Source organism: Astyanax mexicanus, chromosome 17, assembly GCF_023375975.1.
Source record: "Astyanax mexicanus isolate ESR-SI-001 chromosome 17, AstMex3_surface, whole genome shotgun sequence".
Classification (NCBI taxonomy): Eukaryota; Metazoa; Chordata; class Actinopteri; order Characiformes; family Acestrorhamphidae; genus Astyanax; species Astyanax mexicanus.
In genome coordinates, this window is record NC_064424.1 from 37,450,686 (window position 1) to 37,465,966 (window position 15,281).

Sequence of the window (15,281 nt, forward strand, 5' to 3'; positions counted from 1 at the left end):
GCGTGAATCGATTCATTTGTTCAGAACACTAAGTTTATCTGAATCCTGCCACACCGACTGCTGCGGTGTGAATCAGTTTTCTTATGAACTGAATCAAATCGCGCCTACTAATTTGACTCATTTGAAGCTAGTGACTGGGCTATATACAGTATCGAAAGCATCGAACGCTAAAGAACCGAATCGTTTGTGATGACGTAGTATCGAAAAAGAATCGAACCTTCGGTACACCGTGCAACTCTAACTCCAAGTCAACCACACTTCTGTGACATCAACCTGTCTAGTTAGAAAGCAACACTGATTGTGAATCAATTTCACCTGCTGTTGTGGAACATATGAAACAGCGAGTCTTAATGAGAGGCAATTAGCAAGACAACCCCTACAAAGGAGTGGTTCTGCAGGTGGTGACCACAAACCTTTTCTTTGTTCTCATTCTTTCTGGCTGATGTTTTGGTCACATTTGCATTTTGTCAGTTCTCTCACTATAGAGGTAGCATGAGGCAGTGTCTACAACCCACAGAAGTTGTTCAGGTAGTGCAGCTCTTCCAGGATGGCACATCAATGCGAGCTGTGGCAAGAAGGTTTGCTGTGTCTGCAAGCACAGTGTTCAGAGCATGGAGCAGATACCAGGAGACAGGCCAGTACAACAGGACACATAGTGGGGGCCGTAGGAGGGCAACAACCCAGTAGCAGGACCGCTGCCTCCCCCTTTGTGCAAGGAGGAACAGGAGGAGCATTGCCAGAGCCCTGAAAAATAACCTCCAGCAGGTCACTAGTATCCATGTTTCTGCTCACCCATGAGGCTGGTATGAGGGCCCGATGTCAACAAGTGGGGCGATTGGCTTTGCCAGAGAACACCAAGATTGGCAGGTTCGCCATTTGCACCCTGTGCTCTTCATAGATGAGAGCAGGTTTACACTGAGCACATGTGACAGACATCTGGAGAAGTTCTGCTGCTGCAACATCCTCCAGCATGACCGTTTTGGCAGTGGGTCAGTAATGACTGCCATTAGGTACCAGGATGTGCTCCTCAGACCCATTGTGTGGCCATATTCTGGTGCAGTGGGCCCTGGGTTCCTCCTAATTCTCTACAAAAGAAATAACGTCAGACTCACAGCAGCTAAATGTAATAACTGGTTGGGCCACCCTTAGCAGCAACTTCAGGCAAGCATTTGTGGTAACTTGCAATGAGACTTTCACAGCGCTGTGGAAGAATTGTGGTCCACACTTCTTTACAGGATTGTTGTAATTCTGCCACATTGAGGCAGCAAAATAGCCCCAGACCATCACACTACCACCACCATATTTTACTATAGGTATGATGATCTTTTTCTGAAATGCACTGTTACTTTTACGTCAGATGTAATAGGACACACACCTTCCAAAAGTTTAACTTTTGTCTCATCAGTCCACAGAGTATTTTCCCCAAAAGTCTTGAGATTAAACAAAATGTTTTCTGGCAAAATTGAAACAAGCCTAGTTTTCTTTTTGCCAGCAGTGGTTTTTGTCTTGGCACTTTTGTGCAGTCTCTTTCTTATGTTGTAGTCATGAACTTTGACCATAACTAATTCATTTGGGTTGGCTCGCCAGTCCTGAAAAGGTTTTTTTCCTGACCACTGTTTTATGGTTACATACTTTTTAACACAGGTTTTGATTTTCTCCCTTAACAATAAAAAACATTTTGTGTTTACATGCACACAGAAATGTATGCATCTGTTTGGATTTGTGCGTGCACCCATGTGTGTGTGTTTGTGTGACCAATAAAATGTATGACCATTATATTAGTATTTTTGGGGGGAAAGTAGCTTTTTTAAATTCTACATTCTACAGAGTTGACTTAGAATGAGACTTCTTTGTTATTTCTTTTCTCTCTTCTTCTAGGCCTCCCTCCTTGTCTCCTCTCTTGTCAGAGCTGAAGTCTTCTCCAGCTCTGTCTGGAAGAGCGTTCCTGAACCCCAGTCCGGACCCCCTTCCCCCTCCACTTCCCTTACCCATTAACACCACCCTGCCTGAACATCAGCCAGAGATGGAAGATTTCCTGCCAGTATGTCTAAAAAATACTCCGTCACAGTCACAAGCCTGGGTTTGGGTTTACTACACTTTAAACGTTGTATGCTACCTGACAAAGATGTTACATATATAATGGTGATATTAGCCCCTATTGATTGATATTTGCTATATTGATTGGTTGACTCTGCTGTAGGAGGTGGAGCTAAAAGTGTCTCTGGTGAAATCAGATAAAGGAAGTTTGGGCTTCACTCTGACAAAAGGAAATGACCACAATTGCTACATCCACGACATCATCCAGGACCCTGCTAAAGGAGACGGTAGACTACGGCCTGGTGATCGCATGATCATGGTAAACTGTCACTAATCACAAGGATCAATATGGTCACAGGCTGTAAACAGAGTATAGTCAGATCACATTAACATGTTTTTAGTTGTGGTGGTGTTTTTTTTTTTTCCCCTTCCATTTACCCTCTTCATCCCCTTCATCATTATTTAAACATTTTCAATGACATGCCAAGTGTCATGAGACACAGGACACATGATTAGCGTCTTGTCCTCCTGCAATGAATGTGGATAGAGTCGCTTGCCTATTCTCACAGACAATTCAAGCCAGACACTGCTGGTCACCATTATTACTACCAACTGCACTCACCGTCCACTGTGGGTAGTAATGCTAGGATGTATTCCCGGTTCACAGTGGGTCAAGTTGTTCAGCCTCAATCACAAGGTAACACATCGAAATTTACACAGGTGTGGGCATTCCTAAGCTGTCCCCTTAAGGTAACACTTCAACCTACATACACAGGTGAATCCAATTATGAGAGTTTTTCTCCTTTTTGCATCTTCCCTGATGAGTGGCAACATAGGAGCCTCAAAACAACTCTAAAATGACCTGAAAACTAAGAAAAAGATTTCATACTGCTGTGTAATAGCAAGTCAGATTCATTAATAAATGAAATTGAAATGAATTTTTTGACACTGTGACAATGATAATTTTATTATAATTATAATTTTTATATATGATTTATAACATTTTATATATGATTTATTTATTTGATATTTGAATATTTGTACATGCAAATTCTGTCAAAATACAGTGGGATTTAATCAGTGTGGGTCACAAACAACTAAAGTTAGTAATCGAATCTTAACATTCATATAGATTTTTTTCATCCATTATTGGGATGTTTGTCATTTGTAGGCCTTACACCATCTTTGATATGTTTGTGTTTCTACAGGTAAATAACACTGATGTCTCCGGTATGACTCACACAGAGGTGGTTAACCTGGTCCGAGCTGCCCCAAGAGTTGTGGATCTGATGGTGGGTCGTGTGTTAGAGCCGCCTAAACCACCAATAGAGGCCCACCTTCTTCCTGACATCACCTTCCAGTGCCCTAGTGATTCTTTGGGTACGTTAATGTGTTATCTCCTGCTGTTTACTTTTCTAACTACAGTGACTTTTTTAATACAGTATTTCTATCATATACTTTAATCTTACTTTAATGTTGTGTTTCTATCCTCCCTTCTGTAATCCTTTCATTCATATGTCATCTGCTTTTTCCTTCTGAACTTAATTTTGCATTTATTTCCATCCATAATTGTGTCCTTTTATCTGTACTTCCTTTGCTCCATATTTTATCTACTTCCTTAGTTCTGTACTTTCTTCCTCTTATACTTCCTTCTATTCTTTTTACCATAGTATGTTCTCCTTTCTATACTTACTTCTCCATTTCCTTTTGAGCATACATTGTTCCATACTTCCATCCTTTTGTACTTCCTTCCATTTTCTTCTTCAAAAGTTCCTTTTGTGCTTTCTTTTTATCTGTACTTCCTTCAGTACTTCTGCCCTGCTGTACATACTTCCTTCTGTATTTCTGACAATCAGTTTCTTTCCTGCTATGTTTTTCCTTCTGTCCTTCCTTCCTTCCTTCCTTATTAACTTCCTTCCATAGTTCCATTTTATTGTACAGCTTTTCATACTTTCTTCCATATCTGTTGCTATTTGTCCTTTCTTTCTTTCTTTTTTCTTTCTTTCTTTCTTTCTTGTAAATACCCTGAAATATCGTGCCATGTTGCCCACCCCTAATTATCACATCAGGGTACTACTTTTTTTTCTGATGTTTTTAGCAACAAAAAAAAAATCACAATGTTCTCATTTTCCATTATACAGTCATATGAAAACGCTTGGGCACCCCTATTAATCTTAATCATTTTTAGTTGTAAATATTTGGGTGTTTGCAACAGCCATTTCAGTTTGATATATCTAATAACTGATGAACACAGTAATATTTCAGGATTGAAATGAGGTTTATTGTACTAACAGAAAATGTGCAATATGCATTAAACCAAAATTTGACCTGTGCAAAAGTATAGGCACCCTTATCATTTTATTGATTTGAATACTCCTAACTACTTTTTACTGACTTACTGAAGCACAAAATTGTTTTGGTAACCTCCTTTGAGCTTTGAACTTCATAGCCAGTTTGAATCTATTTGAATCTCCTCTGAAGAGTGGCATCATGGGCTCATCAAAACAACTCTCAAATGATCTAAAAACAAAGATTGTTTAGCATAGTTGTTCAGGGGAAAGATACAAAAAGTTGTCTCAGAGATTTAACCGGTCAGTTTCCTAATTGAGCTTTGAACTTCATAGCCAGCATATTGCACATTTTCTGTTAGTACAATAAACCTCATTTCAATCCTGAAATATTACTGTGTCCATCAGTTATTAGATATATCAAACTGAAATGGCTGTTGCAAACACCCAAATATTTACAACTAAAAATGATTAAGATTAATAGGGGTGCCCAAGCGTTTTCATATGACTGTATATCTACTAGAGACAGATTATATCTGTCCAGTATAATTTATTTTACTTTAATCCTGGGTATATGGAGATATATGGAGTGCATTATAATTAGTATCATGACATTCTGGATCATTGACTTCTGTTACAAATATGATAATGTTTGGATCTCCCACCCCTACGTGTAAACTAGCTACTTACCTTAATTGGAATTCAGTAGTTTCAGGTTCATTTAGTCAAATTAATACATTTGTCAGAACAGTTTTATTCTTCTCAAGATTGGATTTTAAACAAATGTCAAAACATCTATTTTTCTTTTAATGTATATATTATATGTCATATATGCTGAGAGAATAGCCAGGTGGGAGTGTTAGTGTTTGATGTAAAACTGCTCTTTTTTTTGCTGGTGAGAAATAGAGAGATCACTGACAGTGTAAACAAAACACACTTTTTACAGTCAACAAGCACAGCCATGAATTTGAGTATATTTACAGGGAGAAGGAAAGTAAAGGAGCCCACTGGACTAAACACATCCCTGTGTCTGGTACAGGTCTTGTTCTGGACGGGGGTCGGGACAGTGATCTGGGCGTGCTGTACGTGAAGGACATTGTGCCTGGCTCAGCAGCAGCCTCAGAGGGCAGCCTGAAACAGCTGGACCTCATCCACTACATCAACGGAGCGCCCACCCAGGACCTGACCCTCAGTGAGAGCCACCGGCTACTGGAGCTGGCACTCAGGGAGCTCACGCTAAAGGCCACCAGGTCAGTTTACCAATGCACAGTCTACACTTTTCTAATTTCTTCCTTCCATACCTTCTTCTCTACCTCCCACTGTATGCTCATTCTTACATACGTCAGTCTTTCAGAACTTCCTTCATTTTGTACTTCCTGCTTTCTGTAATTAGAGCCCTATTGTTTTTGGTCCGTTTGGTCCGTTTGATCCTCGAAAACTCTTGCATTTTGGCACAGACGTCAAAGCCGGTGAAAAATGTAAAATTTCATGGTTCATTTGCTTGGGCATTGATCAGGAGCTCTATAGCGCCCCCAAACGTTGCCAGTGGCCAGGATAAAGTTTGTCCAATGTGCACCAACTTTGGTACGCTCATTGACCTCATTATACCGATCAAGAATCACTTGGATTTATGTGACTCCGCCTAACAGGAAGTCGGCCATTTTGGCAGGAAGTCGCAAAAAAAAAAGTTTCCCGTGGCATTTTGGGTAGGTTACGATGTTCGAAAACTCATAAAATTTCACAGGCCTATTGGGCATAGTTTGTACTTTGATGTAAAATTGGAATTTTTCATATTCATAATTTATCAGCTCTCTAGCGCCACCTATTTTATATGACATTTATAGAAAGCTCGTAGCCTCTTCTAAATTAGCAGACCCAATAATGCCTTTAAATGATTTTGAGAAATGTAATCGTTTTTCTAATGTGGAGCTAAATGACTCTACAGCGCCCCCTATTTGGTTTAGGCTAATAAATTAGCTGTAGCTGTCTCAAAATTTCTTCAATGTTCAAGATTTTTGGTAGAAGCATAGATATTACGATGCCACACATAATACCCATTGGCATGTATTGGCTCCGCCCAACAGGAAGTCGGCCATTTTGAAAAATGTACAATTTTTACACATTTTTCACGAACTCATTCGTACTCCTCCTAGAGTCTTTGTCAGATTACAACTAAATGGTCTGTGGATAGTCTCCAGACATACTTGGTGCTAAATTGCGAAGGAATAGTCGATAGCTGAAACGATGACGTAATGGCGGGCAGTTGATTTAATGGAGACGCAACACTAAACCAAATAGAAACATTAGCATGGTCAGAACACAGCTGCTTGGAAATTCATGAAACTTGGCAAAAACATAAAAAACATCATTACACACGTTTTCAGTTTTGATATGATTGACTCTGCCCAACAGGAAGTCGGCCATTTTGAAAAACGTGCATTTTACACACATTTTTTGCATACTTTGTCGAACTCCTCCTAGGGAACTTGTCGTATACTCTTGATATTTGTCAGCAATAAACTACTAACACCCCTAATGATAAATTGCGAAGGAATAGTCGATATCTTAAACGAGTACGAAATGGCGGACAGTTGAGTTGCTTGAGATACCCCATTAAAACAGGAAGTGAATACATTCTGGTGCTGGTAGGTGTTTGAGGAGGTTAAAATTGATGAAAACTTACGAAACTTTACAGGCCTGCTTGATTTACGTGGTCCTTTGATCTGAAATTTAAATTTCATATATACATATTTCGTTGGCTCTATAGCGCCACCTAGGTTTCAATGCATATTTGACATTACGGGGATGGTGAAAAACTCTTGAAAATTGTCAGATTCCATAAGACCTAAAAACACTTTACAAATATTGTGATAATTTTTTCATCATGTGTAGCTAGCGGACTCTACAGCGCCCCCTATTTTTTTTCTGAAAATTAATTAGCTGTGGATGTGTCAAAATTTGTATAATCTACTCAAATTTTGGTAGTAGTGTAGATACTTTGACTCTGCACATATTTGCAATTGACTTGTATTAGCTCCGCCCAACAGGAAGTCGGCCATATTGGAATTTGTAAGATTTTTACACTTTTTTCACGAACTCATTTAAACTGCTCCTAAAGTCTTTGTCAGATTACCTCTAAATTAGCTGAGAATGAACAACAGACAGGTTTGATGAAAACTGCCAAAGGATTAGTCAATCGCTAAAACGGTGATGTAATGGCGAGCAATTGATTCACTAGAGACGCAACACTAAGCCAAAGTGAAACAATGACACGGTCAGAACACAGATGATTGAAAATTCCTGAAACTTGGCAAAAACACAAGAGACATCATAAGACACGTTTTTAGTATTGGTAAGACTGACTCCGCCCAACAGGAAGTCGGCCATTTTGAAATAAGGGCATTTTACACACATTTTTTGCATACTTTGTCGAACTCCTCCTAGGGAATTTGTTGAATACTCTTGATATTTGTCAGCAATAAACTACTAACATACATGATCATAAATTGCGAAGGAATAGTCGATATCTTAAACGAGGACGAAATGGCGGACAGTTGAATTGCTTGAGATGCCCCATTAAAACAGGAAGTGAATACATTCTGGTGTTGGTAGGTGTTTGAGGAGGTTAAAAAGGTTGAAAACTCTCGAAAATTTACAGGCCTGCTTGATTTAAGCAGTACTTTGATCTGAAATTAAAATTTCATATATACGTATTTCATTGGCTCTATAGCGCCACCTAGGTTTCAATGCATATTTGACATTACGGGAATGCTCAAAACCTCTTGAAAATTGACAGATTGCATAAGACCTAAAAACACTTTACAAATATTTTGACAATTTTTTCATGTATAGCTAGCGGACTCTACAGCGCCCCCTAATTCATTCGTTTAATAAATTAGCTGTGGATGTGTCAAAATTTGTCTAATCTTCTCAAATTTTGGTAGGATCGTAGATAGTATGACCCTGCACATATTTGCAACTGGCTTGTATTAGCTCCGCCCAACAGGAAGTCGGCCATATTGGAATTTGTAATATTTTTACACATTTTTCACAAACTCATTTAAACTGCTCCTAAAGTCTTTGTCACATTACCTCTTATTTCACTGTAAATGAACAACAGACATATTTGATGATAACTGCCAAAGGATTAGTTGATCGGTAAAACTGTGACCCAATGGCGAGCAATTAATTCACTAGAGACGCAACACTAAACCAAAGTGAAACAATGACACGGTCAGAACACAGATGATTGAAAATTCATGAAACTTGGCAAAAACACAAGAGACATCATTAGGCACGTTTTCAGTATTGATAGGACTGACTCCGCCCAACAGGAAGTCGACCATTTTAAAATAAGTGCATTTTACACACATTTTTTCCGTATGTTGTCAAACTACTCCTAGGAAATGTATTGAATTCTCTTGGTATTCGGCAAAAATAAACATTGAATATATCTGATGATAAATTGTGAAGGAATAGACGATATCACAAACGAGGACGAAATGGCGGACGGTTGAATTTTTGAGATGCCACCTCAAAACAGGAAGTTGACACGTAGGTAATGCTAGGTGTTTTGAGGAAGTTATAACGGAGAAAAGCTCACAAACAGGCCTGTTAAACTGAGCATGTTGTTTGATGTAGAATTAAAATTTCAAATGCATGTGTTTTTACAGCTCTATAGCGCCACCTTTTTTTTAAATGTATATTTGACATGTGTGGCAGGATAGAGAACTCTTGAAAATTGCCACACTGAATAAGACTTCAAAATTACTTTCACAGGTTTCTCGGTTTGGCCCGGTACAATTTGCGCTGTTTTGCGAGGGCCCTACGTCCCCCTGTGACAGGGGGACAACTCGTTTATTCTGTATTTTCTTCCTTCTAAACTTCCTTCTGAACAAGCCCCTTTTTAACGTCAAAATCTGTCAAACATTTTTAGCATATGCAGGTGACAAACAATCCCATGCAATAGGCCTGCATGAAAAAAAAAAGAAGAAGAAAAAGAGACCACAATTTCTGATTTATAGGTATATGTTTGAGTAAAAAAAAAATAGCAAAAATTCAAGAAGTTCAATTTGGTTTGTGATCATCCGCCTTCCTCTTAATTATAAATAGGTTATCAATTTGGTAAAATAAAAAAACTCATAATTTTGGTCTCTTTTGTTTATTATATACTTTATTATATATACTTTTGGAGAGGTTTATTTTGTAACCATATATTGACAGATTCACCAAACAGATCTAGTATAAGAATGCATGGTAGGGGGTCTGAAATGTACAATAATAAAAAGACTGCATAGAGTGATAATTTATGCTCCTGGCCCCCTCGATCAATTCCTGTAATATGAAGATCTTGATGGATGGCTATTGCTAGTGGCTCAGTGTAAACAAAATGGGAGACATCAGGCAACCCTGCCATTTACCACCCTGTTTTACCGTTTTAATATAGGATAGAAATGTAGGCCTTAAACCAATTTTTTCCGGATGTTGTTGAATGCTGACCGGGCCTTTGCCACCCTCGTGGTGTAATCCGGAAAAATAGCGTTTGGTTCCAGAGCAGCACCTTCATGCAATCCTGGTAGCAGTGGAGCTTGGTGGCGATGACGCCGACCCATCCGTTGACTTTCTTCGGCATGATACCTCGATGTGAGAGGTCAACAAGACTACGGTCTTTCTCCAGATGCAACGTTTCTTTCAGCAGTGTGGAAACAGCCATAGAGAAACTTGAGCCAGGCTCCTCCGCAAGGCCCCTGATTCTGATATTGCATCTACGCATCCTCCCCTCCATATCCTCGCAACACTCCCTCAGCTCGCCTAGTTCTGTTTTCAGATCAGTCACTGTGGTCTGCAGCGCAGTTACCTCTACTGACCACACTGACAGGCCCTCCTCCACACAACTCCAACAGTATTCCTCATAGCCTCCATCTCATTTAAAGGGATAGTTCGGGATTTTTGACATGAATCTGTATGGCATCAACATGACCAGTTTCGTGCATTCTCACTGACTTACCCCCGACCATGTCCGGTGAGCGGAGTTCTTGTCCAGTATTGTCCGAGCCGAAAGTAGTCCGGCATGTTTGCTGGGGTCACGAAACGAAAGCGTTTTTCTTCCCAAAACAGTACGAGTGCAAAAGAGTGATTTATTTGCATAACAAAAAACGGTGTCTGCAAAAGTCACGCCTCATTATCACTGGGGCACTACTTTCATTTTGGATCAGTGCGCGCGATTGCGCAACCTGGCAGCTAGCCTACGGTTTCGATTTCACTGTTTACTGTTCGGGAACATGTCGGACTACGAGAGCGACGAGGAATATATTGATTTCCGCTCAGAGCCAAGGGGGTATCTTTATGAGCCTGAGTATACTGAGGAGGAACTTGCCCAAATCGAATTGGATCGTGCAGAAAGAGAGAGGGTGGACAGAGAAATGATTGAGACCGAAGCTGGAGCCGCTGCTGCTGCGATACCAAGGGTGGCCGACAAATCCTGGTGCACTTGTTTGAAGTGCGAACTAATGCCGACAGAGGTGGAATGTTACTGCTGCCACGAGTGGGATTTAGTTATGCCCGAGATACAGAACCTGTCAATTGATGAGGACGTCGGCGGGCCAGCTGCTGCCTGCATCACAAACAACAGCGGGCATGGAGAAACATAGTCATCCTCGCTGAAGTGCGCACCGCAAACACGAAGCTTCTTAATTTTCACCACTTTGGTGTCCACATGGAAGCCCATTGCAAGTATCCAAAGCTGCCTGAGAGCAATGTCAGTCACGGGGATACGATGGAAACTGTGCGGAGAATCAGCCACATCTTTGTTGCTACAGCCTGGATAATCACAAGTCCGCACCATTTTAACACACACACATACAAATGTATAAATCTGTGTTCAAGAAGCTTATAAAAGCCGATAAACTTCTCTCTAAAGCTTGCTCTTTGCGTTGCTGGTTGAAGCTGAGCGCAGCCAATGATCTGAAAGACTAGTGCGCTGCTCGCAGTTAGAATGACATGCGCACTGATCCAAAATGAAAGTAGTGCCCCAGTGATAATGAGGCGTGACTTTTGCAGACACCGTTTTTTGTTATGCAAATAAATCACTCTTTTGCACTCGTACTGTTTTGGGAAGAAAAACGCTTTCGTTTCGTGACCCCAGCAAACATGCCGGACTACTTTCGGCTCGGACAATACTGGACAAGAACTCCGCTCAGCGGACATGGTCGGGGGTAAGTCAGTGAGAATGCACGACACTGGTCATGTTGATGCCATACAGATTCATGTCAAAAATCCCGAACTATCCCTTTAACAGCATGATTATCCATTTCGACATTCACCTCTTTTAGCTATTTTTTAGAGAGCTGAATTTTTTGGCGAGTATATTCTTTAGCTCAGATTTAATCACCGCCGAGATGTTGGATCTCAATGAGGAGAGAATATCCACTTTTAGGGCCTTGGTGTTCGTGGTGGGTTGTAGCCTTGGGCTAACCTCTGAGTTGTGGTGTTCTGGCGCTGTGGTTTTAGGCATGCTATTTACAAAACCCCCAGTACTTGTTTTTTCTGAGACTGGCAGCCATAGAGATACGACTGGCCCCAACTGGCTTCACAATATCCTTTCACATATTAAAGCGCAATTTTGTACAAATAAATAAAAAAAGGCCAGACAGCAGCTATTTTCTGCACGTCCTACTCCATTGCCTGCTCACACCATCTTGTGTGACATTCTGTGTGTTACAGGGATGGGAAGCCTGTGTGTCCCGAGAAAGAGAGGATCTCCATCCTAAACAATAACGTTAGCCCCAAAGACAACTACTCCTCCAGTATGAATGGTGAGCTTTTCTCCTGTTTTTTATTCCGTGTTTTATTTGTTCCTCATGAATACAAGCTCTTCATAATTTGTGAGGTATTTATGAATAGATATAGACAAATGAGAACATCAAATGGGTCTTGTGGGTCTTGTGTTCATGGGATGCAGTGGTCAGTATCTACCAAAACTACAGCCAGAAATGACGACCAGTAAACTGGTGACAGGGTCAACGCGCAATGACATTTTTTCATTCAACATAAAAATCTGGAAAACTGATTATAATCTGATACCATGTAATGTGCCCAAAGCTTTACTTGACTTTCTTTGTTAGAGCACTGGATCAATGTGGACTAGTGTTCTTTCCTGTTTTCTGTAAAATAGTCTTTTTTCTCTCTAAATTTCTATCAGGTTATCTACACAGCAATGATGATGACCTGGAGGCCCTCTGTCCCCCTGAGGTTAGCACACCAGCATTAACATTACCCTCCATTATTTTAACTTTATTTACCAGGAGAGGTTGGTAACTGCCAGTTCTAAACTCCAATTCCTGTTCTGAAATATTTTTTGTCTACCACTAAAGTTTGGATGTAGCTCATGTAGTGGGTTTTAAAGGTAGTCCTGCATGGTTGAAGCTGTTTCTCTGCATCTGCAGGAGCAGGTCATTCAACTGCAGTTGGAGAAGCCACCATCAGGTGGCCTGGGCTTCTCCGTGATTGGTGGAGAGAGAGGGATCTTTGTGAAGTCGGTCACTCCGGGAGGCATGGCTCATGCTGAAGGAACTCTGCAAGTAGGAGATCGTCTGCTCAAAGTGAGTCAAATCATGTTAGACCAGAAAATGGTCAGAAACTGATTGATCTGTCTATTTATGTATAACTATACTTGTCTGTCTGTAAGTGTCTTTCTGTCTGTCAATAAGTGAGTGAACATGCACATTCATAATCAGATTACTGCAGTTATGATTATTCAACTATTCCTATAAACAGCATATTCTGATTTCTAACCAGAGTAAGGTTTAAAAATCTGATTAGAAATCTGGTACAGTGCGTAAATTTCTTTAAATTATTTTTTATTATAGCGTGTGTGTGTGTGTAATTACAGGTCAATAACGAGCTGATGACCAGTGTTTCACACACTAAAGCGGTCACTTCCATCCGGAAGACTAAAGGAATGGTTTACCTTGTGGTGTCTCGTCCACCAGATCAGACCCCCAGCACCTACCTGGGCTTCATGCCCCTGAACAGCACCTACAATGGCAACATGGGTATGCCATCCACCCACTGACAACAGGAATATAACACACCTGCTCTGCTGAAATTATTTGGCTTCTTACCTCTCTCATCTTTCTCTGTACTGCAATTTGTACTCTGAACATATATAGAACATATATAATCACAGCAGTTGCTGAGGTAGAGAGTTTATAGTTTTTGGGAGTAGCATTAAATATTGTTGACAGGGATAGAGACATTTCAGTCTCTGTGTGCTGAGTGTGTGTATGTGTGTCTGTCCTTTGATCACATTTCTGTAAAGATGCTTTGTGACATCAGTTGTAAAAAGCGGCATACAAATAAATTTGATTTGATTTGATACTGCAGATGTCAGTGAGGACAGCGGGGTGAAGACCAAGCTGCACAGTTCACCGGATGCTTGCCACTCTAAGAGTCTGCCTTCCCTCCCACCTATAGGTATACAGTGACATTCAGAATGACTCACATTAACATCCGACCAGCCAAACAACTGGGATACAATAGCAGAAAATTAAAGATATAGCAACCACTTAACAAGCACCCTTCAAATCTAAAGCGTCCATAATTAGCACTTAGCAGCCACCTGAGATATTAAAAAAACACCATATTAGCTACTTTTGACAGCATGGCAACCACATGAAACATCATAGCAATCACCTTTCAAAATTATAACTCCAGTATAACAAGCACTTAGCAACACCATAGGAGCCACCTAAGACATTAAAGATAATACCATTGTAACTAGGGGTGTAACAGTATCATTTAGAAACCTTTCTCACTGAGATACAGAACTGGAGGAAGGATCATTTTTTTATGCTAAACAGTAATAAAACCTATAAGACTTCAAACTATCTTGCACCTCCTTATCTGTCAAACCTCCATCTTACTCACAGACCATCTCAATCACTTAGGTCTGCGGCTGCTGAGCTTCTTAAAGTCCCTTCCTCTAAACTTTGTTACTTTAGCGATCGAGCTTTTTCCAGACTTGCTTCTCGAGGATGGAATTCTCTCCCATCTGCGGTCAAACAATCCTCCTCTCTTTCTATCTTTACATCTAATCTAAAGACTCACCTCTTTTCTCTCGCCTATGGCCCTCCCTCAGTTAAATGTGCTCTACCACTCATCTCTGCTGTCTAGTTGTCATACTACTGTTTGGTTGATGTGTCTGCCGTTGCTTATTGTTTAATGTTTCTATCTATGTTTCTACTTGTTTTGCCTTCACTGTGCGTTTGCGTACACAGCTATGCATACAGCTTAACACTTCCTTAAGTAACCAAGACACGTGGAGCCTTTTAGTGTTTTTAATAGAAGCGGTGTAAAACTGGGAAAACAGAAAAAAAAGAAAACATGGCTTTCAGTTCCATTATATAAATAAAAGAACAATTTATATACAATAAGTATAATAACAACCACATTGGCTGAGAGGTTGCTACACCATACTACAGGCCAGTTGAGGCCATCACAAACACCACAATAGGAAAGCTAACATCCACTGACTAGCATGACTCCACAGATAAAATAATGCTATAAAACAAATCATCCACCAAAAATAAGATACAAACAGTCTTCAAAAGAGGTTCAATAAACAAATTACTTACAGATAATGCTTAAACAAGGGGAAATAAAGATCAGATTTGGATAGATGCTTGCATGATCCTCCATTCTTCCAGCAGGCTGCCCAGTGTCTCTGCAGGAACTGCACCACTAGGGGGAGCTAACGTAAAGACGAAGCATGAGTCAGAATACTCCCCACCTGGCATCTTCTAAGATGCCAAACTGTCACAACAAATATGGTACGCATGTCATTTATTCAAGTCTTCAGCCAGCAGAAGGATGACCTCAGTGATAGGCCTCAAGAATTTTTTGTGTGTTCCACCCCTACTGATCTTCACTTCAACTTTCCTGACCTTCTTATCAGCA

General features: G+C 40.4%; 1 protein-coding gene across 6 annotated transcripts in view; it reads left to right on the plus strand.

The window, feature by feature from the left end:
* The window catches only part of ptpn13 (protein tyrosine phosphatase non-receptor type 13), a 201,575-nt gene that overhangs the window by 170,290 nt on the left and 16,004 nt on the right, over positions 1–15,281 (plus strand). For all 6 annotated transcript variants that reach the window (XM_049466083.1, XM_049466081.1, XM_049466082.1 and 3 more), the window contains 9 exons: positions 1,879–2,041; positions 2,201–2,356; positions 3,246–3,417; positions 5,365–5,575; positions 12,048–12,139; positions 12,526–12,575; positions 12,770–12,925; positions 13,216–13,378; positions 13,710–13,799. In XM_049466083.1, coding sequence (XP_049322040.1) covers positions 1,879–2,041; positions 2,201–2,356; positions 3,246–3,417; positions 5,365–5,575; positions 12,048–12,139; positions 12,526–12,575; positions 12,770–12,925; positions 13,216–13,378; positions 13,710–13,799 — 1,253 coding nt within the window. The remainder of the gene's footprint in view (positions 1–1,878; positions 2,042–2,200; positions 2,357–3,245; positions 3,418–5,364; positions 5,576–12,047; positions 12,140–12,525; positions 12,576–12,769; positions 12,926–13,215; positions 13,379–13,709; positions 13,800–15,281) is intronic.